Source organism: Myotis nattereri (assembly GCF_964212035.1).
Source record: "Myotis nattereri genome assembly, chromosome: 5".
Classification (NCBI taxonomy): Eukaryota; Metazoa; Chordata; class Mammalia; order Chiroptera; family Vespertilionidae; genus Myotis; species Myotis nattereri.
This window is the reverse complement of record NC_138080.1, coordinates 24,444,889-24,468,658: the sequence shown is the minus strand read 5'-3', so window position 1 is coordinate 24,468,658 and position 23,770 is coordinate 24,444,889. Positions and strand designations below refer to the sequence as shown.

The window sequence follows — 23,770 nt, the reverse complement described above, 5'->3', positions numbered from 1 at the left end:
TGAACGCTTTCTAACCCTCTTACATTACTAGGGTCCATCCCCCATAAGGATTATCATACATGATGGCATAGCTGAGAGATAAATGAAGGCTCTTGGTGATTCTTTACATTAACGGTGTTTATCAATACATTTTTGTTTTCACATGTCTGTAAAAACTAGTTGGAACCTAAAGGCATTGATGTGGTTTCTCTCCACTTTGAGAAAAAGAATGGAAAAAACTGTTTACCTCATTTCTTATTCAAGAGTCTTCTTTCCATTGTGAGTTCTTTTATGTCTTCGAAGATGTGAGGTACAACTGAAGTCTTTTCCACACTGCTGACATTCATAGGGTTTTTCCCCAGTATGAGTTCTTTCATGATGTCGGAGTACGGCACCTAGAGCAACAAAAGCTTTCCCACATTGCTTACATTCATAGGATTTCCCCTCAGAATGCATTTTTTTATGACTTCTAAGGGACTGGGAAAGACAAAAAGCCTTTCCACATTGCTGACATTCATAAGGTTTTTCCCCAGTATGATTCCTTTCATGACATCGGAGGTAAGTTAAAGAAGAGAAAGCTTTACCACAATACTTACATTTATAGGGTTCTTCCCCAGTATGAATTCTTTCATGACATCGAAGGGAAGTTACATTAGCGAAAGCTTTGCCACAATCCTTACATTTATAGGGTTTTTCCCCAGTATGAGTTCTTTCATGATGTCGGAGGTTACCTAGAGTAACGAAAGCTTTCCCACATTGCTTACATTCATAGGGTTTTGCCCCAGTATGAATTCTTTCATGACATTGGACAGAAGATCCATTAGCGAAAGTTTTGCCACAATGCTTACATTTATAGGGTTTTTCCCCAGTATGAATTCTTTCATGACGTTGGAGGGCACCTAGAGCAAAGAAAGCTTTCCCACATTGCTTACATTCATAGGGTTTTGTCCCAGTATGAGTTCTTTCATGACATCGGAGGGAAGATGCATAAGAGAAAGCTTTACTACAATGGTTACATTTATAAGGTTTTTCCCCCGTATGAATTCTTTCATGACATTGGAGGTAAGTGGGATGAGAGAAAGCTTTGTCACAATGCTTACATTTATAGGGTTTTTCCCCACTATGAATTCTTTCGTGGCGTTGGAGGGTACTTGGAACCATGAAAGCTTTCCCACATTGCTTACATTCATAAGGTTTTACCCCAGTATGCATTCTTTCATGATATCGGAGGGTACGTACATTAAAGAAGGCTTTTCCACATTGCTTACAATCATACGGTTTTTCCCCGGTATGAGTTCTTTTATGATTTTGGAGGGAAGTTGAATAAGAGAAAAGTTTACCACAAAGCTTACATTCATATGGTTTTACCCCAGTATGAATTCTTTCATGATATCGGAGGGTACGTAGAGTAAAGAAGGCTTTTCCACATTGCTTACAATCATACGGTCTTTCCCCAGTATGAGTTCTTTTATGATTTTGGAGGGAAGTTGAATAAGAGAAAACTTTACCACAAAGCTTGCATTCATAGGGTCTTTCTCCAGTATGAGTTCTTTCATGATTTCTAAGGGAGGCTGAATAGTGGAAAGCTTTCCCACTGAGGCTGCCTTCATGGCTTCGAATATTTTGGTGATGCTTGAAAGCTTTCTCAGGTTCCTTACATTTATAAGGGTTTTCTTCATATTCTTGAAACAGGTATAGTTTGGGTCCAGTGAGAGAGCTCAGGTGATTATTCAAGGATAAGTAACGCATGAAGATTTGCCTACACACCGTGGCTTTAGGTTGTTTTATTTCAGTAGGAGTTTCCCTCTTTTCATTATGATTTGGAATCTGGCTGAAGTTTTCTCTGCATCGACTACCATCCTTCCTTGTACAGACTCTCTCTACTGTATGACTGCTGTAAAAATCAGAAGCATATTATTAATACTCTTTTAACAATTTAATATTTATTAATAGTATGACGATGACATTTTTACCGTTTTCAAGGAAAGTGCAAGATTTCTGTACATTCTGATTTTTGAAATTGCATATCCTAAAACCTCTGAAATAGGCTGGATCATAGATGTTATGAAAACACTTATATTCATTAATGGAACTTCCGTATATTGTTTCCAAGTGTAATTACTTTTTATACACTAAACTTTAGATCACATTTCAGAAAAAACATTTTGATGAGATTATTCTAAGAGTCAATACATTTAAAACTGGGCTGATACAATTGGATTAGCTGTTTTTAAGATTGTTTTGTGGCTCAGTGATTCAACATAGACCCACCCACCAAGGGGTTGCCAGTTCAATTCCTCAAAAGGGAACATGGCCAGACTGCAGACTTATTAACCCTAGTACAGGGCATGCAGGAGGCACCCAATCAATGCTTCTACCTCTCCATCACACCTCCAAACTCTTAATTCAATAAAAAAATATTTTCTCACCACTAGCATGGCTAAGTGGTGGAGCACAGACCTCTGAACAAGGTCACAGATCGATTCCTGGTCAGGGCAAATGCCGAGGTTCTGGGCTTAATACCAAGTGTGGGGTATGCAGGAGGCAGCCATCATAATTCTCACTCATCATTAATGTTTCTCTCTCTTTCTCCCTCTCCCTACCTCTCTGAAAAAAATAAAATAAATAAAATAAATATATAAATAAAATGCATAAAAATCTATTTAAAAATCAAAAACAAAGATGCTCTTAATGCTCTCTCATGTCAATGTGACTCACCTAAGATTCATCCCATGATATTCATATTTATCTTCACTGTCATGGTCTTCACCTTTTTCTTCTAAAATACACGCTAGAAAAAGCATTATAAACTATTAACACGTTAAGCGCCCAGTCACCAGTAACTGACACTATAGTTTCCATCCAGAAGACAAAACAGGCTGGGCACTTAACATGTTAAAGAATATAAAAAATGGTTAGATTTTAAGTACACAATGAGCTGTGATCATTCCTAGTTTAATTACCAATGTATTCCCTTTCCATATTTCAGTTCTTGAAACAGCATTGATGAGCAAGCAATAGTAGTTTTCTAATTGACTAAATAAGTAACAAGTTGGTGTAAGCCAGAGTCGCGCTGTGGTTGACCAACAACCTATGAACTGGAATGAACAGGGAGGTCACAGGTCAATTCACAGTAGGACCGGTTTGCAAGCTAGATCCTCAGTGTGAGGTGCACAGAAGGTAGCCAACCAGTGATTCCCTCTCATTATTGATTATTCTATCATTCTCTCTCAACTCCTTCCTCTCTAAAATCAATAAAAACATATTAAAAAAAAAAGGCCCTAATTGTTTTGGCTCAGTGGATAGAGCGTTGGCCTGCAGACCGAAGGGTCCCAGGTTCGATTCCGGTCAAGGGCATGTACCTTGGTTATGGGCACATCCCCAGTGGGGGGTGTGCAGGAGGCAGCTGATCGATGTTTCTCTCTCATCGATGTTTCTAACTCTCTATCCCTCTCCTTTCCTTTCTGTAAAAAATCAATAAAATATATATTTTTTTATAAAAGAATTTGTGATACCTACCTATTGATGCCAGGTTCCAGAAGGTTTCCAGCATCACATCTGTGTAGAGTTTCTTCTGGGTGGGATCGAGGAAAGCCCACTCCTCTGTGGTGAACTCCACATTAACATCCTCAAAGGCCATTGAGTCCTAAAACATCAAACACATATATACAGGAGGAGAATGGGTGAGAGAGACAGAACTGGGGACCTATACGTAATTCAGAGGAAGTTCACATAGGACATGTGGTCCCCAACATTCAGTCTATGACTTGATTGTAAGACTATTATTAATTTGCTGCACTCACTTTCTCAAGAACACATGGAATTTAATGATATAATTTTACTGTGATCACTTCTAGTCTTCATTGCTCTCTAATGTCAGGGTAAAGAGCACCTTGAACAACTTCTATATTAATAAATTAAAATACTTCTATTTTAAGCCCATCGATTCCCTGTGAGAAAATTCATCTCCACTATAACCACCATTTGATGCATCAATCCATGAAGCATACTGTCATATTCACATGAAGTTTTAGTGACTACAATAAAGGCCTGATAGCTTTCTCTTCTATTCATATCAAACAGGAGAGGCCAAGTGGTGTGTGGAAATTCAACTTAGAACAAAATGTACTTGGCCATGTTGTCCTGAAGTACTCCAGATTGTTAGAAGTAGCAAGATACACATGAATGAATGAAAATATTCTTGTGGAGGAGTATGAATGATCATTTGTTTTTATAATATTTGTTAGTAACTCAGTTTGACCTTTTTTGGCCTCTCTCATTTCATGGAGATAAGAAGTTAGAGCTCAGGCATGAGCAAGCCAGGACAACTTAGCCCTCTACAAAAGCTCTCTACTCATGAGCCTGAGGGTTACTTGATACTGATTTTTAGGACACATAGACACGTATATTGAAATCATAAGATCACACTTAAACTTCCGGCAGAATTATAACACTGTAACTGGGGCCTGGACCCTGAAGAACAACTTAAGACGTGGCATGTACAAGGGCCTTTATTGAAATCTGGACTATTTTCATGCTGAAATGGCACATAATCACAAAGTACATAAGAGGTCAAGGGGGTAATGAAAATATCAGGCAGAAAACTCTGTAAAATTTGTCTCAACATATGTTCTACTCCTGAAACGAATACAACATAAAATTAAATGTAAACTGTAATTGGAATGTAAACTATAAATGGAAGCATATGGGGTGTTTATGGATAGGAAAAAATAATATTAAAATGTCCACACATCCCAAAGCAATCTATACCTTCAGTGCAATTCCTATCAAGATACCAATGCTGGCCCTAGCTGGCTTGGCTCAGTGGATAGAGCACGGCCTGTGGACTGAAAGGTCCCAGGTTCAATTCCGGTCAAGGGCATATTCCTGGGTTGTGGGCTCAATCCCCAGTAGGAGGCATGCAGGAGGCTGCTGATCAATGATTCTTTCTCGTTATTGATGTTTCTATCTCTCCCTCTCCCTTCCTCTCTGAAATCAATAAAAATATATTAAAAAAAAAAGGATACCAATGTTGAATCTCACATAACTATAGCAAATATTCAAAAATATTACATGGGACCACAAAACACCCTGAATAACAACAGCAATCTTGAGACAGAAGCACAAACGTGGATGAATCACACTACCTAAGATCCAACTGTACTACAAGGCTATAGTAATCAAAACAGGATGGTCCTGGCATAAAACAGCATATAAATCAGTGGGATGGAACAGAGCTGAGAAATAAACCCATGCCTTTATGGTCACAGAATACTTGACAAAGGAAACAAGAATACACAATAAAGTAAAGATAGTACATTCAATCAATGATGCTGGGAAAATGTTAAAAAAAAAAAAGGAAACTAGAACAGTTTCTTACAACATACACAAGAATAAACTATTGGGGGGGGGGACTGGGGGTTAATGGGGGGGATGAAGACATATTTGTAATACCTTAACTAAAAAAAAAAAAAAAAAAAGAATTGTAAAAAAAAAGAATAAACTAAAAATGCATAAAAAGTCCTAACTGGTTTGGCTCCGTGCATGGAGCATCGGCCTGTGGACTGACAGGTGCCAGGTTCGATTCTGGTCAAGGGCATGTACCTTAGTTGCAGGCACATCCCCAGTAGGAGGTGTGCAGGAGGCAGCTGATTAATGTTTCTCCCTCATCAATGTTTCTAACTCTCTATCCCTCTCCTTTCCTCTTGTAAAAAAAAAAAAAAAAAAAATCAATAAAAATATATTTTAAAAAATGCATAAAAGACTTAAATGAAAGACTCAAAACTATAAAAATCCTAGCCAAAAAAAAATGGCAATAAAATCGTGGACAGTTCTCCTAACAATACTTGTTCTGATATGTCTCCTGCGAAAAGAAACAAAAGAAAAAATAAACAAATGGGACTGCATCAATCTAAAAGGAAACCATCAACAAAATAAAAAGGCAAACAACCCAATGGGAGAACATATTCACCAATGAAACCTCTGGTAAGGGGTTATTACTCAAAATTTATAAAGAATTTATACAAGCCAACACCAAAAAATAATTTTAAAAAAAGGTCATGGGTTCAGTTCCTGATCAGGGCACATGCCCCAGTTTTGTGTTTGATTCCCAACTGGGGTGTGAATGGGAGTGAACCAATAGATATTTTTCTCTACCTCTCTCTCTCTCTCCCCTAGCTATCTCTCTAACATCAATAAAAACATACCTCACAGTGCAAATTTAAAAACATGAAATAAAAAACAGCAAAGAAGCCGAAACCGGTTTGGCTCAGTGGATAGAGCGTCAGCCTGCGGACTGAAGGGTCCCAGGTTTGATTCCGGTCAAGGGCATGTACCTGGGTTGTGGGCACTTCCCCAGTAGGAGATGTGCGGGAGTCAGCTGATCGATGTTTCTCTCTCATCGATGTTTCTAACTCTCTACCTCTCTCCCTTCCTCTTTGTAAAAAATCAATAAAATATATATTTTTTAAAAAAACAGCAAAGAAAACAGCTTATATCAAAAGAAAAATGGGCAAAGGACCTGAATAAGTACTTCCCCAAAGAGGACACACAGATGGCCAATACAAATATGAAAAATGAAAATTAAAACCACACTGAAAAATCACCTCACACCTGTCAGAATGTCTATCCTATCTAACAAAGAGGGAATATGCTAATTGGCTGTCAGGCCCTAACAAAGATGGTAGTGCCCACAGCTGATAAGGAGGGAATATGCTAATTAACTGCTATGCCTTCAAAGTTGGCGGCACCCACAGTCACAAGATGGCAGTGCCCAGTTCCCTTAGCCCCGCCAAGGCAGCAGGCCTGGCCGGGCTGCACCTGCCTCCAGAGTCCCCCAGTCCCCTCCAACCCCCAGCCGCCCAAGGCCAGCCCGAGGCACAGGCAAGCCTCGATGTCAGCTGCCCAGCCGCCCAGGGACAGCCCAAGGTGCAGGCAAGCCTCGGATGGCGGCTGCCCAGCCGATGCCCAAGGCACAGGGAAGCTTTGGATGGCAGCTGCCCAGCCACCCAGGGCTGCCCGAGGCTCAGGTAACCAGGGCAGGCCAAGGCTTTTGCTGCTGACAGTGGCAGCAGCAGAAGTGTGATGGGGGTGTCGCCTTCCCCTGATCGCCAGATCACCTGATGCCCCTGAGGGCTCCAGGACTATGAGAGCAGGCAGGCCGGGCTGAGGGTTGCTCCCCTCCAGTGCATGAATTTTCATGCACCAGGACTATAGTCATCAATAAAGGCACAAAGTGCAAGTGTCAGTATGGAGTTTCCTCTAAACTTAAAAATACAACTGACTCATAAACTGCTGGGGAGCACATGAGACTCGGTTAGAAAGTTTGTAAGGAATTATTAACATGGGGGAGAGGATATGCATGTGTTTCTACCCCCACAGGGCACTGTGGATTCCAGCTCAACAGATTAAACCCTGCCAAGGCACGGCACGAGACCAACCCTCAAAAATGAAGAATTCGGGCCTGAGGACTCCACAGCCCTGAATGATGCACCTTCCCAGGACCCAAATCCCCCAGGGAATAAGCTGGGGGATGATGAAGTTGATGACAGAGGCTGAGCAATTATTGGAGTGTATTCACACTCTACACATTCCAGATAATTAACTATTCCTCTTTTTTGTCTTTCTCATAGCTTGTAAAATCGGAACTGGAGTAGTAAATGCAATTCACAAAATCTGATATTCCAAAGCAGAAAGTTCACTGCCTCTCTTCTACCAATAAATTCAGCAAAACAAAAAAGGGGAAGATGACAGGGAGCACTCAAGACTTGGTTGGAAAGTTTGTAAGGACATTCTGAGAAAAAAGCAACGTGTGGAAGGCTGCCTGCCTTTTATGGAAATTCCAGCTTAGGGGAGGGCTGAAGGCAGTGCCCGTAATTATTCCTTGACCTTTCCAAACAATTCTATGCACGTGCAGACCTGGTGTTTACTGGAATCCTTATACTTAATCTTTGGGGGTCCTTGCTTAAAGGACATTACAAACACACATGTCCTCCCAAAATTACTTACCTTACCGATCATATCTGAAAGATAAACTTTATCTTAAACTGCTATTACAATAAAAGCCTAACAAGGCAGGCAATCGAGGCTGCCTGGGTTCCTTTAGCCAGGCAGTACCTTAGGCCTCTCTTTCACAGCAAACTTTGTGTCAGAGTAATCCATTCATCTGTCACTCAGGGTCTGCAGGTCAGCCCAGCAATGACCCAGACATTTCACTTCTGGGAATATATCCAAAAAAATTCAAAACACTAATGCAAAAAAAAAAAAAAAAATGCAACCCCTGCCTTCATTGTAGCATTATTTTTAATAGCCCAGATTTGGAAGAAGCACAAGTGCCCATCAGGAGGTGAGTAGATAAAGAAGCCGTGGTAGAAGTCAACTGAATATTACTCAGCAGTAAAAATGAAGGAAATCTTACCCTCCGTGACAGCATGAATGGACCTGGAGTGCATTATGGTAAGTCAAGAAAACAAGTAAGAAAAACACAAATATCACATGTATTCATTGATATTTCGAATGTAAAGAAGAGAAACTAACGAAGTATACAGAGACTCATAGATACAGAGAACAGACTGACAGCTGTCAGAGGGGAGGGAATGAAAACAGAGGGAGGGATTAAGCAACACAAACAAACTCTTAGACTCAGACAACAGCATTGGGTACCAGAGGGAACAGGGAGTATGAGGAGCTAGAAGAGGGTAGAGGGGAGGATTAAATGGTGATAGAAGGACACTTTGGGTGGGGAACACACAATACAATGTACACATGATGTTATGGAATTGTACACTTAAAATTTATGTAATTTTATTAGCCAATGTCATCCCAATAGTTTTTTAAAAATTCTTCAATTTGTAGACATAAAACTTACAAAAGTGATTTTCTCCAAAAACTTGATGCTACTCTAGGGGCTCTTCTCCCAACTGGTCTCATTTCTGAGCTCTCCTGTGAGTTCCAGCAGCAGCAGGACAGTCTATCCCAGGCATAGGACATGCCCAACAGCATAATTCCCTTAATGCTGCTCCCAGAGAGACATCATACCCACTGATGTCTAAGTGCAGGGAACAGAGGAAAGGTTCCCATTCACCACTTGTGATGCCAGAAAAAACAATGATCTATTCAGTAGAGCAATGACAAAATAGGAAAACCTCTCTTGTGTTAGGTCCAGGGAGAGGAAGGAGTAAGATAAGCTCCCGGTTGAACCCTAATTGTTTTTTCTACAGAGCAGGGGTTGGGAACCTTTTTTCTGCCAAGTTCCATTTGGATAGTAATAACATCAATCATGGGCCATACAACACTATCAACTTACAAATTAGCCTGCTATATTTGGTCACACATTTATTTAACTGGCAGAGCCAGAGCAAATGATTCCAGAACCACTTTCAAGAGGGCCCAATACCATACTCTGCCTGCCAGTTGCCTAGAAATGCATGAAAGCTCTCACTCTGGTACATAGAAGTGAGTGAGGCACAACAGGCTCAGCAATGCCACATGGGGCAGCACAGCTCCCAGCACCATCCGCCTGGCACCCAGCAGCCACAGGTCAGTGTGGATGAGAGTGCTGCTGGTGTGTCACAGCCCTCACACCCACACCAGGAGAGCAGGACAAGCCTTAGGACTCACACAGAGGTCTCAGGAGGGCCGGGCTGGCCTCTCAAGCAGCTGCGACCTGGCTTCAGACCCAGAAATGGAGCCTGGTGTGGTCATGTGGGCCTCGAAGATGGGTCCTGGGCAAGCGTTCTGCACAGGCAGGGATTCTGTGGTGTGAATCACCTGCCTGCACTATAGGAGACACCACCCAGGCTTTCTTATCAGCTTGTTCAAGTGGGAGGCAATAGGGCAGTGATGGCGAACCTTTTGAGCTCGGCGTGTCAGCATTTTGAAAAACCCTAACTGAACTCTGGTGCCGTGTCACATATAGAAACTTTTTGATATTTGCAACCATAGTATAAAAAAAATTTATATTTTTGATATACATTTTATATATTTAAACGTCATTTAACAAAGAAAAATCAAACAAAAAATGAGTTCACGTGTCATAGGTTCGCCATCACTGCAATAGGGACAAGAGCGGACTGAGGCTCAAGCTGTCAGCAGGCAACCACCAAAAAAGGCACAGCTTGCCTGAATCACATGGTTCAGTGACTGAGCATCCACATAAGAACCAGGAAGTCACAGTTCCATCCCTTTCAGGGCAGATGATCAATCAGTTTCGATCCTCAGTGGGGAGGGGGTGGGACAGGAGGCAGTTATGGATTATTCTCTTTCATGATTGATATTTCTATCTCTCTCTCCCTCTCCCTTCCTCTCTAAAACCAATAAAGATACATTATTTTTTTAAATGAATAGTCCAAGTGCTAATTACAAGGTAAGAAAAACCCTCGGATCTTGTGCTCTGCTGGGGAGTCAGCTGCCTGGGCCTGTGTGTGGGCAGACTCTAAGGTGTCAGTGACTGAGTTGTGCCTCTGGGGAAGGCGTCATTCCCCCAAAGTTTTCTATGAACCTGACTGGTGCATCCCCCTCAAGAGAGATACCCTAGTCCAGTGGTTGAAAAACTCATTAGTCAACAGAGCCAAATATCAACAGTACAACGATTGAAATTTCTTTTGAGAGCCAAATTTTTTAAACCTAAACTATATAGGGAGGTACATTGTTATTAACTTAATTAGGGTACTCCTAACCTGGCCTTTGCTAAAAACGTCCTCAATCTGATTGAGGTACGTTCGCTGAGGTCGACCCCTTCCAACTCTCCCATCCACACTCGTCTTGTATACTTGTTTCGTCTATCTCCTTTCGTTCATCCTCTTTATATGTCCAAACCATCTCAACATACCTTTCTCAATCCTCGACGCTACATCTTCTTTCAATCACCTCCACAACGTTCCCTAAAATTAACTAACCACTGCACAATGAGACTGCTGACTGACTGGCTCACTCACCTCGTGCATGAATCGCTCACGCCTCCCCCGCGCTGCATATCCCGCTGCCCGCCTGCACCGTGTCTCCTGGTGCCTGACCGACCGACCGACCGACATCCCCCACCTCTTCTAACGCCACTTCTTCAAAACAGACTTGCCCAGGCTGAAAACCGACTTCTGCGCATGGGCCATGAAGTTTCAATAGCACTGAAGTTTCATGCGCACCCACACGTGGTATTTTGTGGAACAGCCACACTCAAGGGGCCAAAGAGCCGCATGGGGCTCGCGAGCTGCGGTTTGCCGACCTCTGCCGTAGTCCCACCTCTGGACTCCCAGCAGCATGCCTTTCCTGGGGGCCCCACCATGTTGAGATGTAGGCAGAATCCAGGACAGCCTGAGTTGGGTGCTCAAGGCTGAGTACCACTCCACCCACCTTCCCCCAAGCCTGACGGGCACCTCCCCCTCCAGGGAGACCCCAAGCCCCACCTGCCTCACACTTAGTGGGCCTGCCCTGCAGAGATCAGGTTCCTGGAGACTCTGGCATAGACTGAGTTGTGTGGCTCTAGGTCTGGGGCCTGTACACAGTACTCCCTTCACATGGTCTAATTTTGGTCTGTTTGCATCTGATAAACTCTGCTGGCCTCATCCTGAGGACTTCCGGAGGCCCTGCCCCACCACAGCGGTGTGAAGCATCCAGCGGTAGCAGGTAGACTTGGTATACGTTGGGATATTTGCTAAGAAATGATCAAAACTCTATTTAGGGGTAACTTGAGAAACAGTGCTGGAGGGACCAGCATACGTGGGCAGTGAGGCTTAAGTTGCACTTTTCTTTGTGTGGTTTTTTAATATATTTTATTGGTTTTTTACAGAGAGGAAGGGAGAGGGATAGAGAGTTAGAAATATTGATTAGAGGGAAACATCGATCAGCTGCCTCCTGCACACCTCCTACTGGGGATGTGCCCGCAACCAAGGTACATGCCCTTGACTGGAATTGAACCTGGGACCTGTCAGTCCGCAGGCCGTCACTCTAGTCACTGAGCCAAACCGGTTAGGGCTGCACTTTTGTATTTTACAGGTGTTTTGCAAAAAAAAATGCAGAAATTTACACACTCTATTTTTAACCATTCTAGAATTTAATTCCTTTAAATGATAACAGTTTAACTCCTAAAATGTATTGAATTTTCAGACATTTACATAATGTTCTCATAGTTGTCACATCAACTACAATAAAAATTCAATGATGTAACCATTTTTAAGATTCTCTAAAGCAGTGGTTCTCAACCTGTGGGTCGCGACCCCTTTGGGGGTTGAACGACCCTTTCAAAGGGGTCGCCTAAGACCATCAGAAAACACATACATAATTACATATTGTTTTTGTGATTAATCACTATGCTTTAATTATGTTCAATTTGTAACAATGAAAATACATCCTGCATATCAGATATTTACATTATGATTCATAACAGTAGCAAAATTACAGTTATGAAGCAGCAATGAAAATAATTTTATGGTTGGGGGTCACCACAACATGAGGAACTGTATTAAAGGGTCACGGCATTAGGAAGGTTGAGAACCACTGCTCTAGAGACATGCCATACAAACAGTGATCTAAAAATTTAAAAAATGTGTCCTGTAGGTGTGGCTCAGTGGTAGAGTATTGACTCATGAACCAGGAGATCATGGTTAGATTCCCACTCAGGGACAAGCCTGAGTTTTGGGCAGGCTTGATTCCCAGTAGGGGGCACACAGGAGGAAGCCAATCAATGATTCTCTCTCACCATTGATGTTTCTGTCTCTCCCTCTCTTTCCTCTCTGAAATCAATAAAACTATATTTAGAAAAATAAAAATGTGCCTGAAAACTTAAATACATTCATTTCACATTTGGAGTTTCTCTTGCATAAAAGGGAAAAGAAAAACCTGTTTGCTTTCACAAATTGCCTTGCTTTTTTCATCTTAACTCTCTCTCTCTCTCCCTCTTTTGTTAATTCTCACCCAAGGATATTTTTCCACTGATTTTTAGAGAGAGTGGAAGAGAGAGGGAAAGACAGAGATAAATATCTATGTAGGAGAAACACATCGATTGGTTGCCTCCTGCACATGGCAAGACCAGGGCCTGGGCCAGGGAGGAGCCAGCAGTCAAGTATGTGCCCTTGTTCAGAAACAAACGTGGGACACGTCGATTCACTAAGGTAAACCAGCTAGAGCCGTCTCTCTTGCTCTCGTTCTCTCTCTCTCTCTCTCTCTCTCTATATCTATATCTATATCTATATCTATATCTATATCTATATCTATATCTATATCTATATCTATCTATCTATCTATCTATCTATATATATATATATATATGTATGTATGTATTTTTAATATATTTGAGAGAGGAAAGAAGAGTGAGATAGAGAGAAACATCAGTGATGAGAGAATCATTGATCGGCTGCCTCCTGCATGCCTCCTACTAGGGATCAAGCCTGCAACTCTGGCATGTGCCCTGACCAGAATGGATCAGTGACCTCCTGCTTCGTAGGTTGATGCTCACCACTGAGCTACTCTGCTGGGAAGTATCAATATTTCTCTCTCTTTTTTTTCTACCTGGTACATTCAATCAATGGACATTTTTATTCTCAAGGATACTAGAGTGAAAGGGCTTCCCAAGTCAGTGGATAAAGAATGTGAAAGAAACACATTGGATTCAGCTCAAATGAGCAGCCTGCTTCCCACAGGACAGGAGGAAAGCCAGTTTCAGAAGGTTCCATATTCTAGACCAATGGCCCCACCCCATAAAAAAGAAACAGAATTTCCGGAGGATGAGGCCCAGAAATCAGGATTTTAAAAAGCTTCCCAGGTGATTCTAATGTGCAGCCAAGGTTGAGAACCACTGTTCTAGATTCTCCTGACTGAGACAGAACCCCTGGAGTGTTACAGTCCCTGGGGAAGCAGAGGAAGGACACCTGAGCAGCCACCCCAGGAATGAAGTCTGGGAGCTCCAATGCCTCCTCTCCCTGGGGAATAATGGAAATGTGCTGGGCAGTTAGACAGACATGAGCAGAGCAAGGAGAATGGGCCAGAGGCAGAGGGTCATGCCCAGCAACAGACAACTGTAGGCTGAGATGTCATCGCCAGGGTGACCTTTCATCCCGTAGCATATCGCTGACCATGCAGTTTAGACCCCGGACCTGTTCCCCCTAAAAATAACCCCTAGGCCACACTTCCATTTTAGCTGCAGGCCCAGAAAAGCAGCAAAACCAGAAAAGCGATGCCAGGGCTGACCTGAGGACCAGCTGCACTGAATGATGACCTAGGTCCAGGCTACAACCAATCAATCAGTGAGGACTCAGACCCTGAAGGGACACATCTGGAAAGCTGCTGAATATTCTACTGAGATTTCCCCCGGGACCTCCCTTAAAATCTCCACCCTTAAAACCTTAGGACAGAGAACCCAGTTCGCTCTCCTTCCTGGGAGCATGTCCCAACCTCTCCTCACCCACCCATCCCCCCATGCATGTAACAGCTACCTTTCTCACTTCTAAGAGCCAAGGGCCCATCCATTACCTCTGTAACTTGTTTCCTAAACCCATGCCTTCTAAGAATTTCTTCTTCTACCTCTGTGATTTCCCAAATAAATGTTCTCTTATAGTCTTAGTCTTGGCTCTGAATTCATTCCCAGCCAGAATTCAAGCACCTATGTTGCTGAATCCAGATCCAGTCCAACCCCACGGGTCTAACATGAGGTGCTGCTCCTGCCATGCCTCCGCCAACAGACGTGTTCCCTCTCTCAGGCTTCAGCTCACAGTGAGGGGTGCTCAGCTGGATTCAGTGTAAGGTTCTGACCCAAATGAACTCCCAATTTCACAGTCCCTAACCCAGGACACACACTCCTGACTTTCCCAGATTTTCTCAATGCGCACCCATACCCTGGATGCAAAACTTCAACCGATGCCTAGAATCAGGCCCAGGGGGACCACAACTAAAACCTCAGAAGGGGCATCACCCCTTCCCGCAGGTGCACTACTTCCCCAGCTCTCCAGGGCGGTAGCTTCTCTCGCTGTAAAGGCCCCTTCCATGGAGGTTGTGAGCAGGTAGGACACCTGCAGGGAGAGGCTCCCCAGGAAGATCAGTGGGCCTTCAAGTACTTCCCTTGACAGGCTCAAGGGCGTGGGGGGCTTCCTTAGCTTAACGCACCTGGCCTCGGATCTCTGCTCCCCCCTGACATTGCTCTGGGCCACCACTGATGTTTCAAGGGACAAAAACCCAGAGGTGGGGAAAAGGGAACCCTACTACACTGCAGGTGGGAATGGAGATTGGTGCAAACTTCATGGAAAACAGTATGGAGTTTCCTAAAAAATTAAATATGGATTTGCCATTTGACTCAGTCATCCCACTTCTAGGTATATATCCTAACACATTGCGTACCGCTCAGGAGTTTCCTCGTGTCTCGCACGCCATTTGTTAAGGACCGCTCACGAGTATTCTCGTTTTTCACGCTCCATCTGTTATGGACCTTAGATGTCAAAACACTGTCTTGTCCACTGTGGGGCGCGGTTACAGTGTTTTGGCCAGGTTCAAGCCTCGGAGTAATGAAAGGACAGGGTCCTCTCACTGCCAATTCATTTAGAGTGTACAACGTCCTCAATCCACAAGCAAAAATGAAGTATAAAAAGTTTCTGCTATCGGTGGCGAGAGACTGGATAACGGATGACAATATTGAAGGCTCTCAGGAACCAGAGACAAATCTGTCCAGTCCGTCCCCTGGGGGTGCAAGGAGAGCACCTCGTAAAGATCCACCCAATAGGTTGTCAGGTGATATGAAGCAGCATGAACCTACATGTATTCCAGCGAGTAGAAAGAAAAAATTTCCTACGAGAGCCTGCAGAGTTTGTGCCGCCCATGGAAAAAGGAGCGAATCTAGATACTTATGTAAATTTTGTTTGGTCCCTCTTCATAGAGGAAAATGTTTTACACAGTACCATATGTTAAAAAAGTACTAGGAACTTTGTTTAATTGTTTTTGAAAATAAAAATGTTATAATTATTGAAAAACAACACCGAAAGTGCATTATGATCTGTAGTTATGATGATTTAAATAACGTGCAGTTTGCCCAAAAACGTGCGGTCCCTGGTGTATGTCTTAGAGATTTCTATGCGGTACGAAATGTGCTAAGAAACCCAGAAACATCGCCGAAACCGGTTTGGCTCAGTGGATAGAGCGTCGGCTTGCGGACTGAAAGATCCCAGGTTCGATTCCGGTCAAGGGCATGTACCTGGGTTGCGGGCACATCCCCAGTAGGGGGTGTGCAGGAGGCAGCTGATCGATGTTTCTCTCTCATTAATGTTTCTAACTCTCTATCCCTCTCCTTTCCTCTCTGTAAAAAAAAAAATCAGTAATATATATTCTTTAAATCCAATACCCTTTAAAAAAAAATGAATGGTGGTACCCGAGTGGTTAAACTCCGCAAAATGCCTAGATCTTATCCTACTGAAGACGTGCCTCCGAAAGCTGCTGAGCCATGGCAAGAAACCCCTCAGTCAGCATGTGCGGAGACTGCGGGCCAGCATGACTCCTGGGACCATTCTGGTCATCCTCACTGGGCGCCACAGAGGCAAGAGGGTGGCCTTCCTGAAGCAGCTGGGCAGTGGCTTGCTACTTGTGACTGGACCTCTGTCCCTCAGTCGAGTCCCTCTTCGTGGAACACACCAGAAATCTGTCATCGCCACCTCCACCAAAATTGGTATCAGTGGTGTGAAAATCCCCAAACATCTCAGTGATGCTTACTTCAAGAAGCAGCAGCTGCGCAAGCCCAGACACCAGGAGGGTGAGACCTTCGACACAGAGAAAGAAATACGAGATTACAGAGCAGCGCAAGGTTGACCAGAAAGCTGTGGACTCACAAATTCTGCCAAAAATCAAAGCTGTTCCTCAGCTCCAGGGCTACCTCCGCTCTCTGTTCACTCTCACCAATGGGCTTTATCCTCACAACCGGTGTTCTGAATTTCTTATGAGAACCCGATTAAACAACTGATATGTTTAAAAAAAAAACAAAAGTGGAGTACACGCCCTAGCCGGTTTGGCTAAGTGGATAGAGCATCAGCATGCAGAGCAAAGGGTCCCAGGTTTGATTCCGGTCAAGGGAATGTATCTTGGTTGCAGGCTCCTCCGCGGCCCAGCTCTGGTAGGGGCTCCTGCAGGAGGCAACCAATTGATGTGTTTCTCTCTCACATCAATGTTTCTCTCTATCTTTCCTTCTCTCTTCCACTCTCCCTAAAAAAAATCAATGGAAAAATATCCTCAGGCCCTAACCGCTTTGGCTCAGTGGATAGAGCATTGGCCTTCGGACTGAAAGGTACCAGGTTTGATTCCGGTCAAGGGCATGTACCTTGGTTGCGGGCACATCCCCAGCAGGGAGTGTGCAGGAGGCAGCTAAATTGATGTTTCTCTCTCATCAATGTTTCTAACTCTCTATCCCTCTTCCTTTCTCTCTGTAAAAAATCAATAAAATATATTTTTTTTAAAAAAGAAAAAATATTCTCAGGTGAGGATTAACAAACAAAAACAACAACAACAGAAAGGAAGCACAAAGTGGTAGTTACAAAATAGTCAGGGGGATGTAAAGTGAAGCACAGGAAATACAGGCAATAATATTCTATTAACCATGTGTGATATCTCATGGGTATTCGACTTTGTAACTTATGTACGTGTCTAATCACCATGTTGACACTGGAAACTAACATATTGTGTTGACTTATTGAAAAAGAAATTTAAGCTCTAGCCAGTATGGCTCAGTGAATAGAGCGTCAGCTTGTGGACTGAAGGGTCCCGGGTTCGATTCTGGTCAAGGGCACACACCTTGGATGCAAGCAGCCCTCCCCCGCCTTGCCCTGGTCGGGGCACATGCAGGAGGCAACTAGTTGATGTGTTTCTCTCACATCAATATTTCCCTTTCTCTTCCACTCTCTCTAAAAATCAATGGAAAAATATCCTCGGGTGAGAATTTTTTTTTTTTTTTGGGTGAGAATTTAAAAAAAAAAAATTTTTAAAGAAAATGGTGCATGATTTGGAAACAGCCTAAGTGCCTTTCAGTACATGAGTGGATTCAAGAACTGTGGTACATCTACAATCTACACAATGGACTACTACACTGCTATAAAAAAGGAACTTTTACTATTTGCAACAGCATGGATGGACCTAGAGAGCATTATATTAAGCGAAATAAGCCAGTTGGAGAAAGATAAATATCACATGATCTCACTCATATGCAGGAAATAATGAACAAAAACTGATGAACAGACATGAATCCAGAGAATGAACAGACAGTCCAACCTCAGAGAGAAGACAAGGGAGGGGAGAGGGTTAAGAGATCCACCACAGGACTTGTATGCATGCATATTAGCATAACCAATGGACATGGACACTGGGCTTGTCCTGGGCGGAGAGAGTGACAGGGGGCAGGGTCAATCTGGAAAAAAGGAGATAATGTAATACTTTAAAAAAAAGAAAAAGAGCCGAAACCGGTTTGGCTCAGTGGATGGAGCGTCAGCCTGCGGACTGAGAGGTCCCGGGTTCGATTCCGGTCAAGGGAATGTACCTTGGCTGCGGGCACATCCCCAGTGGGAGATGTGCAGGAGGCAGCTGATCGATGTTTCTCTCTCTCATCGATGTTTCTAACTCTCTATCTCTCTCCCTTCCTCTCTGTAAAAAATCAATAAAATATATTTTTAAAAAAAAGAAAAGAAAAAGAAAATGGTGCACACACACACACAGAGGACTATTACGGACGGTATTATTCAGGCATTAGAAAAAGAAATTCTGCCACTTGTAACAACACATTCATGGACCTTGAGGGCAGGATTCTTTGTGAAATAAGTTAGAAAAAGAGAAATGCCATGTGTTCTCACTTATCTGTAGAATCTTTAAAAAAACAACTCCAGCCCTGGCGGGTTTGGCTCGGTGGATAGAGCGTCGGCCTGTGGACTGAAAGGTCCCAGGTTCGATTCCGGTCAAGGGCATGTACCTTGGTTGCCGGCACATCCCCAGGAGGAGGTGTGCAGGATGCAGCTGATCGATGTTTCTCTCTCATCGATGTTTCTAACTCTCTATCTCTCTCCCTTCCTCTCTGTAAAAAATCAATAAAATATATTTTAAAAAAACAACAACAACTCCATAGATACAGAGCACAGACTAATGGTTGCTAGAGGTTGCAGTAGTGGTGTACGGGGGTGCGCTGGGGGTCAAATGAATGAAGGGTGTCAAAAGGCACAAACCTCCAGTTATAAAATAAGTCATGGAAATACAGCTTACAGAGTGGTGACTGCAGTTAGTAATACTGTATTTCAGATTTGCAAGTTGCTAAGAGTAAATCTTAAGTTCTCTTTACAAGAAAAAAATATTCTGTAACTATGTATGATGACAGATGCTAACTAGACTTATTGTGATGATCACTTCGCATTACATACAAATATCAAATCATTATGCTGTACACCTTAAACTAATATAATGTTGAATGCCAATTGTAACTTAATGAAAAATAAAATCCCGTGGGGATAAGGACACATATGTAATATCTTAGTCAATAAAAAATATATTAAAAAAAAAGAGAGAAAAAGAAAATCCTTTCTGTGCCCAGTCAGCTCAGCCAAGGGTTCAAAAGCCTGAGTGAGGGCGGTGAAGGATGAAGGAATGACAGACAAAGAGAATAAGCTGGGTAGGTGCATCTTCCTGTGCCTGGCTGAGGCCACAGAGAGATCCAGACGCAGGCTGAGCCTTTATTTTATAGCCAGAGGTAAACAAGGCAGTGGTCACCACAGTTACAGTGTTCTTATGAGTTTCACTTGTTTTGGCAGCACTAGCTGCACCTCCCACAGCCCATTCGCTCGCTACTCAGGAAGGATCTAGGGAGCATCATAAGGTCAAGCCCAACTATGCTAACAGGACTGTGCCCTCTAAGCTGAAACTTGTTTGTGGCTTTGCCAACAGGTCAGGCAGAGGATTAACCCTATAGCTGTGCCTTACACCTTCCTAAAAAAAAAAAAAGATCACAGTGGATTTGAAAAACTGCAATCACCTAGTGATGTCATACCCATCAAATGTCATAGGGAAATGCATTACTCAGATGTTTATGATGATGCTGGTGTAAACAAGCTCCCTATGCAGCCAGTCCTATGAAAGTCCAGCACACACAGTTACGCTCACTGCATAGAATACTTGATGATGAGAAACTGGTTTATGCATTTGCTACACTATCCTCTTTATCTTTGTGTGCTTTCTACTTAGTGACAGAAAACTTTGCTGTGAAGCAGTATGCTGTTTTATGCGGGCAGCAGCCTCAGAGGTCTTGTGTTGACTGTGCCTTTTGATTGCATCATTGCCTCCTGGCCTTGATTGAATCTGTTTTTTGTAAATTTCCTGGCCTAAGTGTACAGTGTGATAAAGTCTACAGTCGTGCACAGTAACGTCTAGGCCTAAATATTCACTCACCGATCACTGACGCCTGCAGAGCAGCCTCCAGTCCTGCAGCCCATTCAGGGTCAGTCCCCACACGGATGTACCATTTCCTACCTTTCACACCACATTTTTACTGCACCTTTTCATAAATGCTTCCTACCATTGCATCACAATTGCCTACAGCATTCAGTACAGTAGCATGTTGTACAGGTTTGTTGCCTAGGACCCACGGGCTACACCATATGGCCTAGGTGTGTAGCAGGCTACACCATGCAGCTTAGTGTAAGCGAACTGAAAACAACAAACCTGCCTCCAGATGTCCTCCCCAGGCTCAGGGTGCAGGACTGTAGGTAACTGCACTTTCACCTCTCCCAGGAGTAAAGTTTTAACCCAGTCACTGCAACTTGCTGTTCCACACTCATCTGCCTAAAGACTCCGGCTGTTCCTTCCCCTAAGGAAGGGTGACCCTGCCTGAAGCAATCCCCGCTTTTCTTTCACTAATAACCTCTCAAAGCCACTTCCTTTCTGCCTGTTGTAAACGCCTTCCATTGTGAACTGCTGCTCTGAGATTCTATTTCCTAGATGGGATTCGGCCCGATTCCTGAACGGGAATGAAGCCAATTAGACCTTCCAATTCACTCAGTTGAATTTTGTTTTTAACGGTTTGAAAAGCACCGCAAAACAAATAGCTGATAAAGACGCTGTGACTCAGAGAAGGAAGATGGCGGTTAGGATTCGGGGGAGAGCCTGGAAATGCAGGCACTTGTTGCAGAGCTAGGCCTGGGGGACAGGGGGTGGACTTGAGAGCCTGCTCCACAAACATCAAAACTCAGAGAAAACGGGGTCCTTCTGGGGAGAAAGGAGGGACCGGGGGCCCCACAGACCACAGCTCCTCCCCTGCACGAACCGCGGGGGCCGAGTCACCATTGTCCCCATGACCCTCCCCGTGGTCCCCGCACCGACTGCGGAGCCGCGGGGATGAGGGTGCAGAGCTGCCCAGACGCGCTCCGCAGCCCAAGGCCCTGCCGCGGGGACACACTGGACGCCCGGGTCCCGGCTGGGCCCCACCCTGCGAGCCCGAGGGGCCTGCAGTTTCAGCGGAGCCCCCGGCGCCTCGGTCCGCAGGCTCCGGACCTGACCGTGGAGAGACGGTCCCGCCACGGCGGCTCCACCCGCGCCTCCTCCCCGTCCCCGCGCCCGGCCGCACACTCACCATTTCTGGTTCCTGGGCCTCCCGAGTCCGCCTGCAGCTCCCAACGCCTCACAGATCGCAGACGGACAGATGAGGACAGAACAAGGGAGATGAGATCTGACTGAACTTCCGCGTAGGAGCAGAGGATAGCCCCGCCCACCTGGCGCCCAGCTCCGGTGACCTACACTACGCACCACACGCCCCCTAGCGCCTGAGGTGCACAGGCCTGAGCCCAAAGCAGCCAGATCTCCTGTCCAGGGACATTTGCACTGAGAGGCAGCGCTGAGCGTCCCCAGGGAACAGAGGTCCTTCCTTGCAAACACACACACTGAAAAGGCACCTAAGGAATCTGGCTCCATATTCATCTTTGTTGACAACTGGAGTCTGACGTGTGCATTTGCCAAAAAGGTGCACAGGCTCAGGGACCAAGGATGCCTTAGGGTGGTACCTTCCAGAACTACTGCCAGATTCCCAAAGAGCATTGAAACCAGAAACAAGCCATCATTTCCAGCATGAAAAGTGACTTCTGTGCATTCAGAATGGTTAACTTTATTTTTTCCCATGAAATCACTTCCTTTATTTTCTTTTATTAATTAAATCTTTATTTTTAGATTATTACATTTGTTCCTCTTTTTTCCCCCCATAACTCCCCTCCACTGAGGTCCCACCCCACTCTCCTCCCTCACTCCCCACCCACTGTCCTCATCAATAGGTACACGATTTTTGTCCAGTCACTTCCCGCATCCCCCACACCCCTTCCCCCCCCCCCAAGAATAGTCAGTCCACTCCCTTTCTATGCCCCTGATTCTATTATAATCACCAGTTCATTCTGTTCATCAGATTATTCACTTGATTTTCAGATTCACTTGTTGATAGATGTGTATTTCTTGTTCATAATTTGTATCTTTACCTTTTTCTTCTTCCTCTTCTTAAAGGATACCTTTCAGCATTTCATATAATTCTGGTTTGGTGGTGATGAACTCATTGAGCTTTTCCTTATCTGTGAAGCTCTTTATCTGACCTTCAATTCTGAATGATAGCTTTGCTGGATAAAGTAATCTTGGTTGTAGGTTCTTGGAATTCATCACTTTGAACATTCCTTGCCACTCCCTTCTGGCCTGCAAAGTTTCTGTTGAGAAATCAGCTGACAGTCATATGGGTACTCCCTTGTAGGTAACTGTCTTTCTCTTGCTGCTTTTAAGATTCTCTCTTTGTCTTTTGCTCTTGGCATTTTAATTATGATGTGTCTTGGTGTGGTCCTCTTTGGATTCCTTTTGTTTGGGGTTCTCTGCGCTTCCTGGACTTGTAAGTCTATTTCTTTCACCAGGTAGGGGAAGTTTTCTGTCATTATTTCTTCAAATAGGTTTTCAATATCTTGCTCTCTCTCATCTTCTGGCACCCCTATAATTCTGATGTTGGTACGCTTGAAGTTGTCCCAGAGGCTCCTTACACTATCTTCGTATTTTTGGATTCTTTTTTCATTTTGCTTTTCCAGTTTGGTGTTTTTTGCTTCTTCGTATTTCAAATCATTGACTTGATTCTTGCAATCCTCTAGTCTGCTATTGGGAGTCTGTATAATATTCTTTATTTCAGTCAGTGTATGCTTAATTTCTAGTTGGTCCTTTATCACAACCTTGAGGGTCTCATTAGATTTCTTGTAGATCTCATTAAGTTTATCGGCAGTTTCTAGAAAATTCTTGAAAAACCTTAAAAGTGTGGTTTTGAACTCTATATCCAGTAGTTTGCTTTCCTCCATTTCTGTCATTTGTGTCCTTTTTCTTTGTCTCCGCATTTTTTATGCTTCCCTGTGTTGGTAGAGTGGTTTTGTGTGCTAGGTGTCCTCTAGGGCCCAGTGGGTTCAGCCTCCCCAATTACCTGAGGAGGACACTCTTGGTGCACCCCCTTGTGGGCTTTATGCACAGTCTTGTTGTAGTTAAGCCTTGATTGTTGTAGGTATCACTGGGAGGAATTGACCTCCAGGCCAATTGGCTGTGAGAATCAGCTGTGTCTGCAGTGGGAGAACTTCTGTGCTGGAGACACCCCTCTGGGGCAAGACTTGCTTCAATGGGGCTTTGGTGCTCACTGAGTCTGCCCCCTGAGTGTGTCCTTTATGGTTCCATGGAGCTGCAAACTGGATGGTCCCACTCTGACCTCTGGGTTTCCTGGCTCCTGGATCTCTAGGGAGGTGCTAATCTAGCCTTTGCCTGAGGCTATCCAGCAAAAGTCTCCCTGCAGGGCTTGGGTGGGGCGGGT

At 44.0% G+C, this 23,770-nt stretch overlaps 1 protein-coding gene and 1 pseudogene across 2 annotated transcripts; one reads left to right on the top strand and one right to left on the bottom strand.

Moving 5' to 3' along the window:
- Positions 1 to 164: 164 nt before the first annotated feature.
- LOC308519703 (uncharacterized protein) lies at positions 165 to 21,656 on the bottom strand. The gene is made up of 4 exons (XM_081091840.1): positions 21,539 to 21,656; positions 3,499 to 3,625; positions 2,698 to 2,770; positions 165 to 1,873 (listed from the first exon to the last, which is right to left on the bottom strand). Exons 1-4 carry the CDS (start codon positions 21,539 to 21,541, stop codon positions 235 to 237), a joined length of 1,842 nt encoding a protein of 613 aa, XP_080947966.1. The 5' UTR covers positions 21,542 to 21,656; the 3' UTR covers positions 165 to 234.
- Positions 16,344 to 16,906, top strand: LOC308519221 (large ribosomal subunit protein eL6-like; annotated as a pseudogene). The gene has a single exon. The product of its transcript is annotated as a large ribosomal subunit protein eL6-like (transcript).
- Positions 21,657 to 23,770: the final 2,114 nt, after the last annotated feature.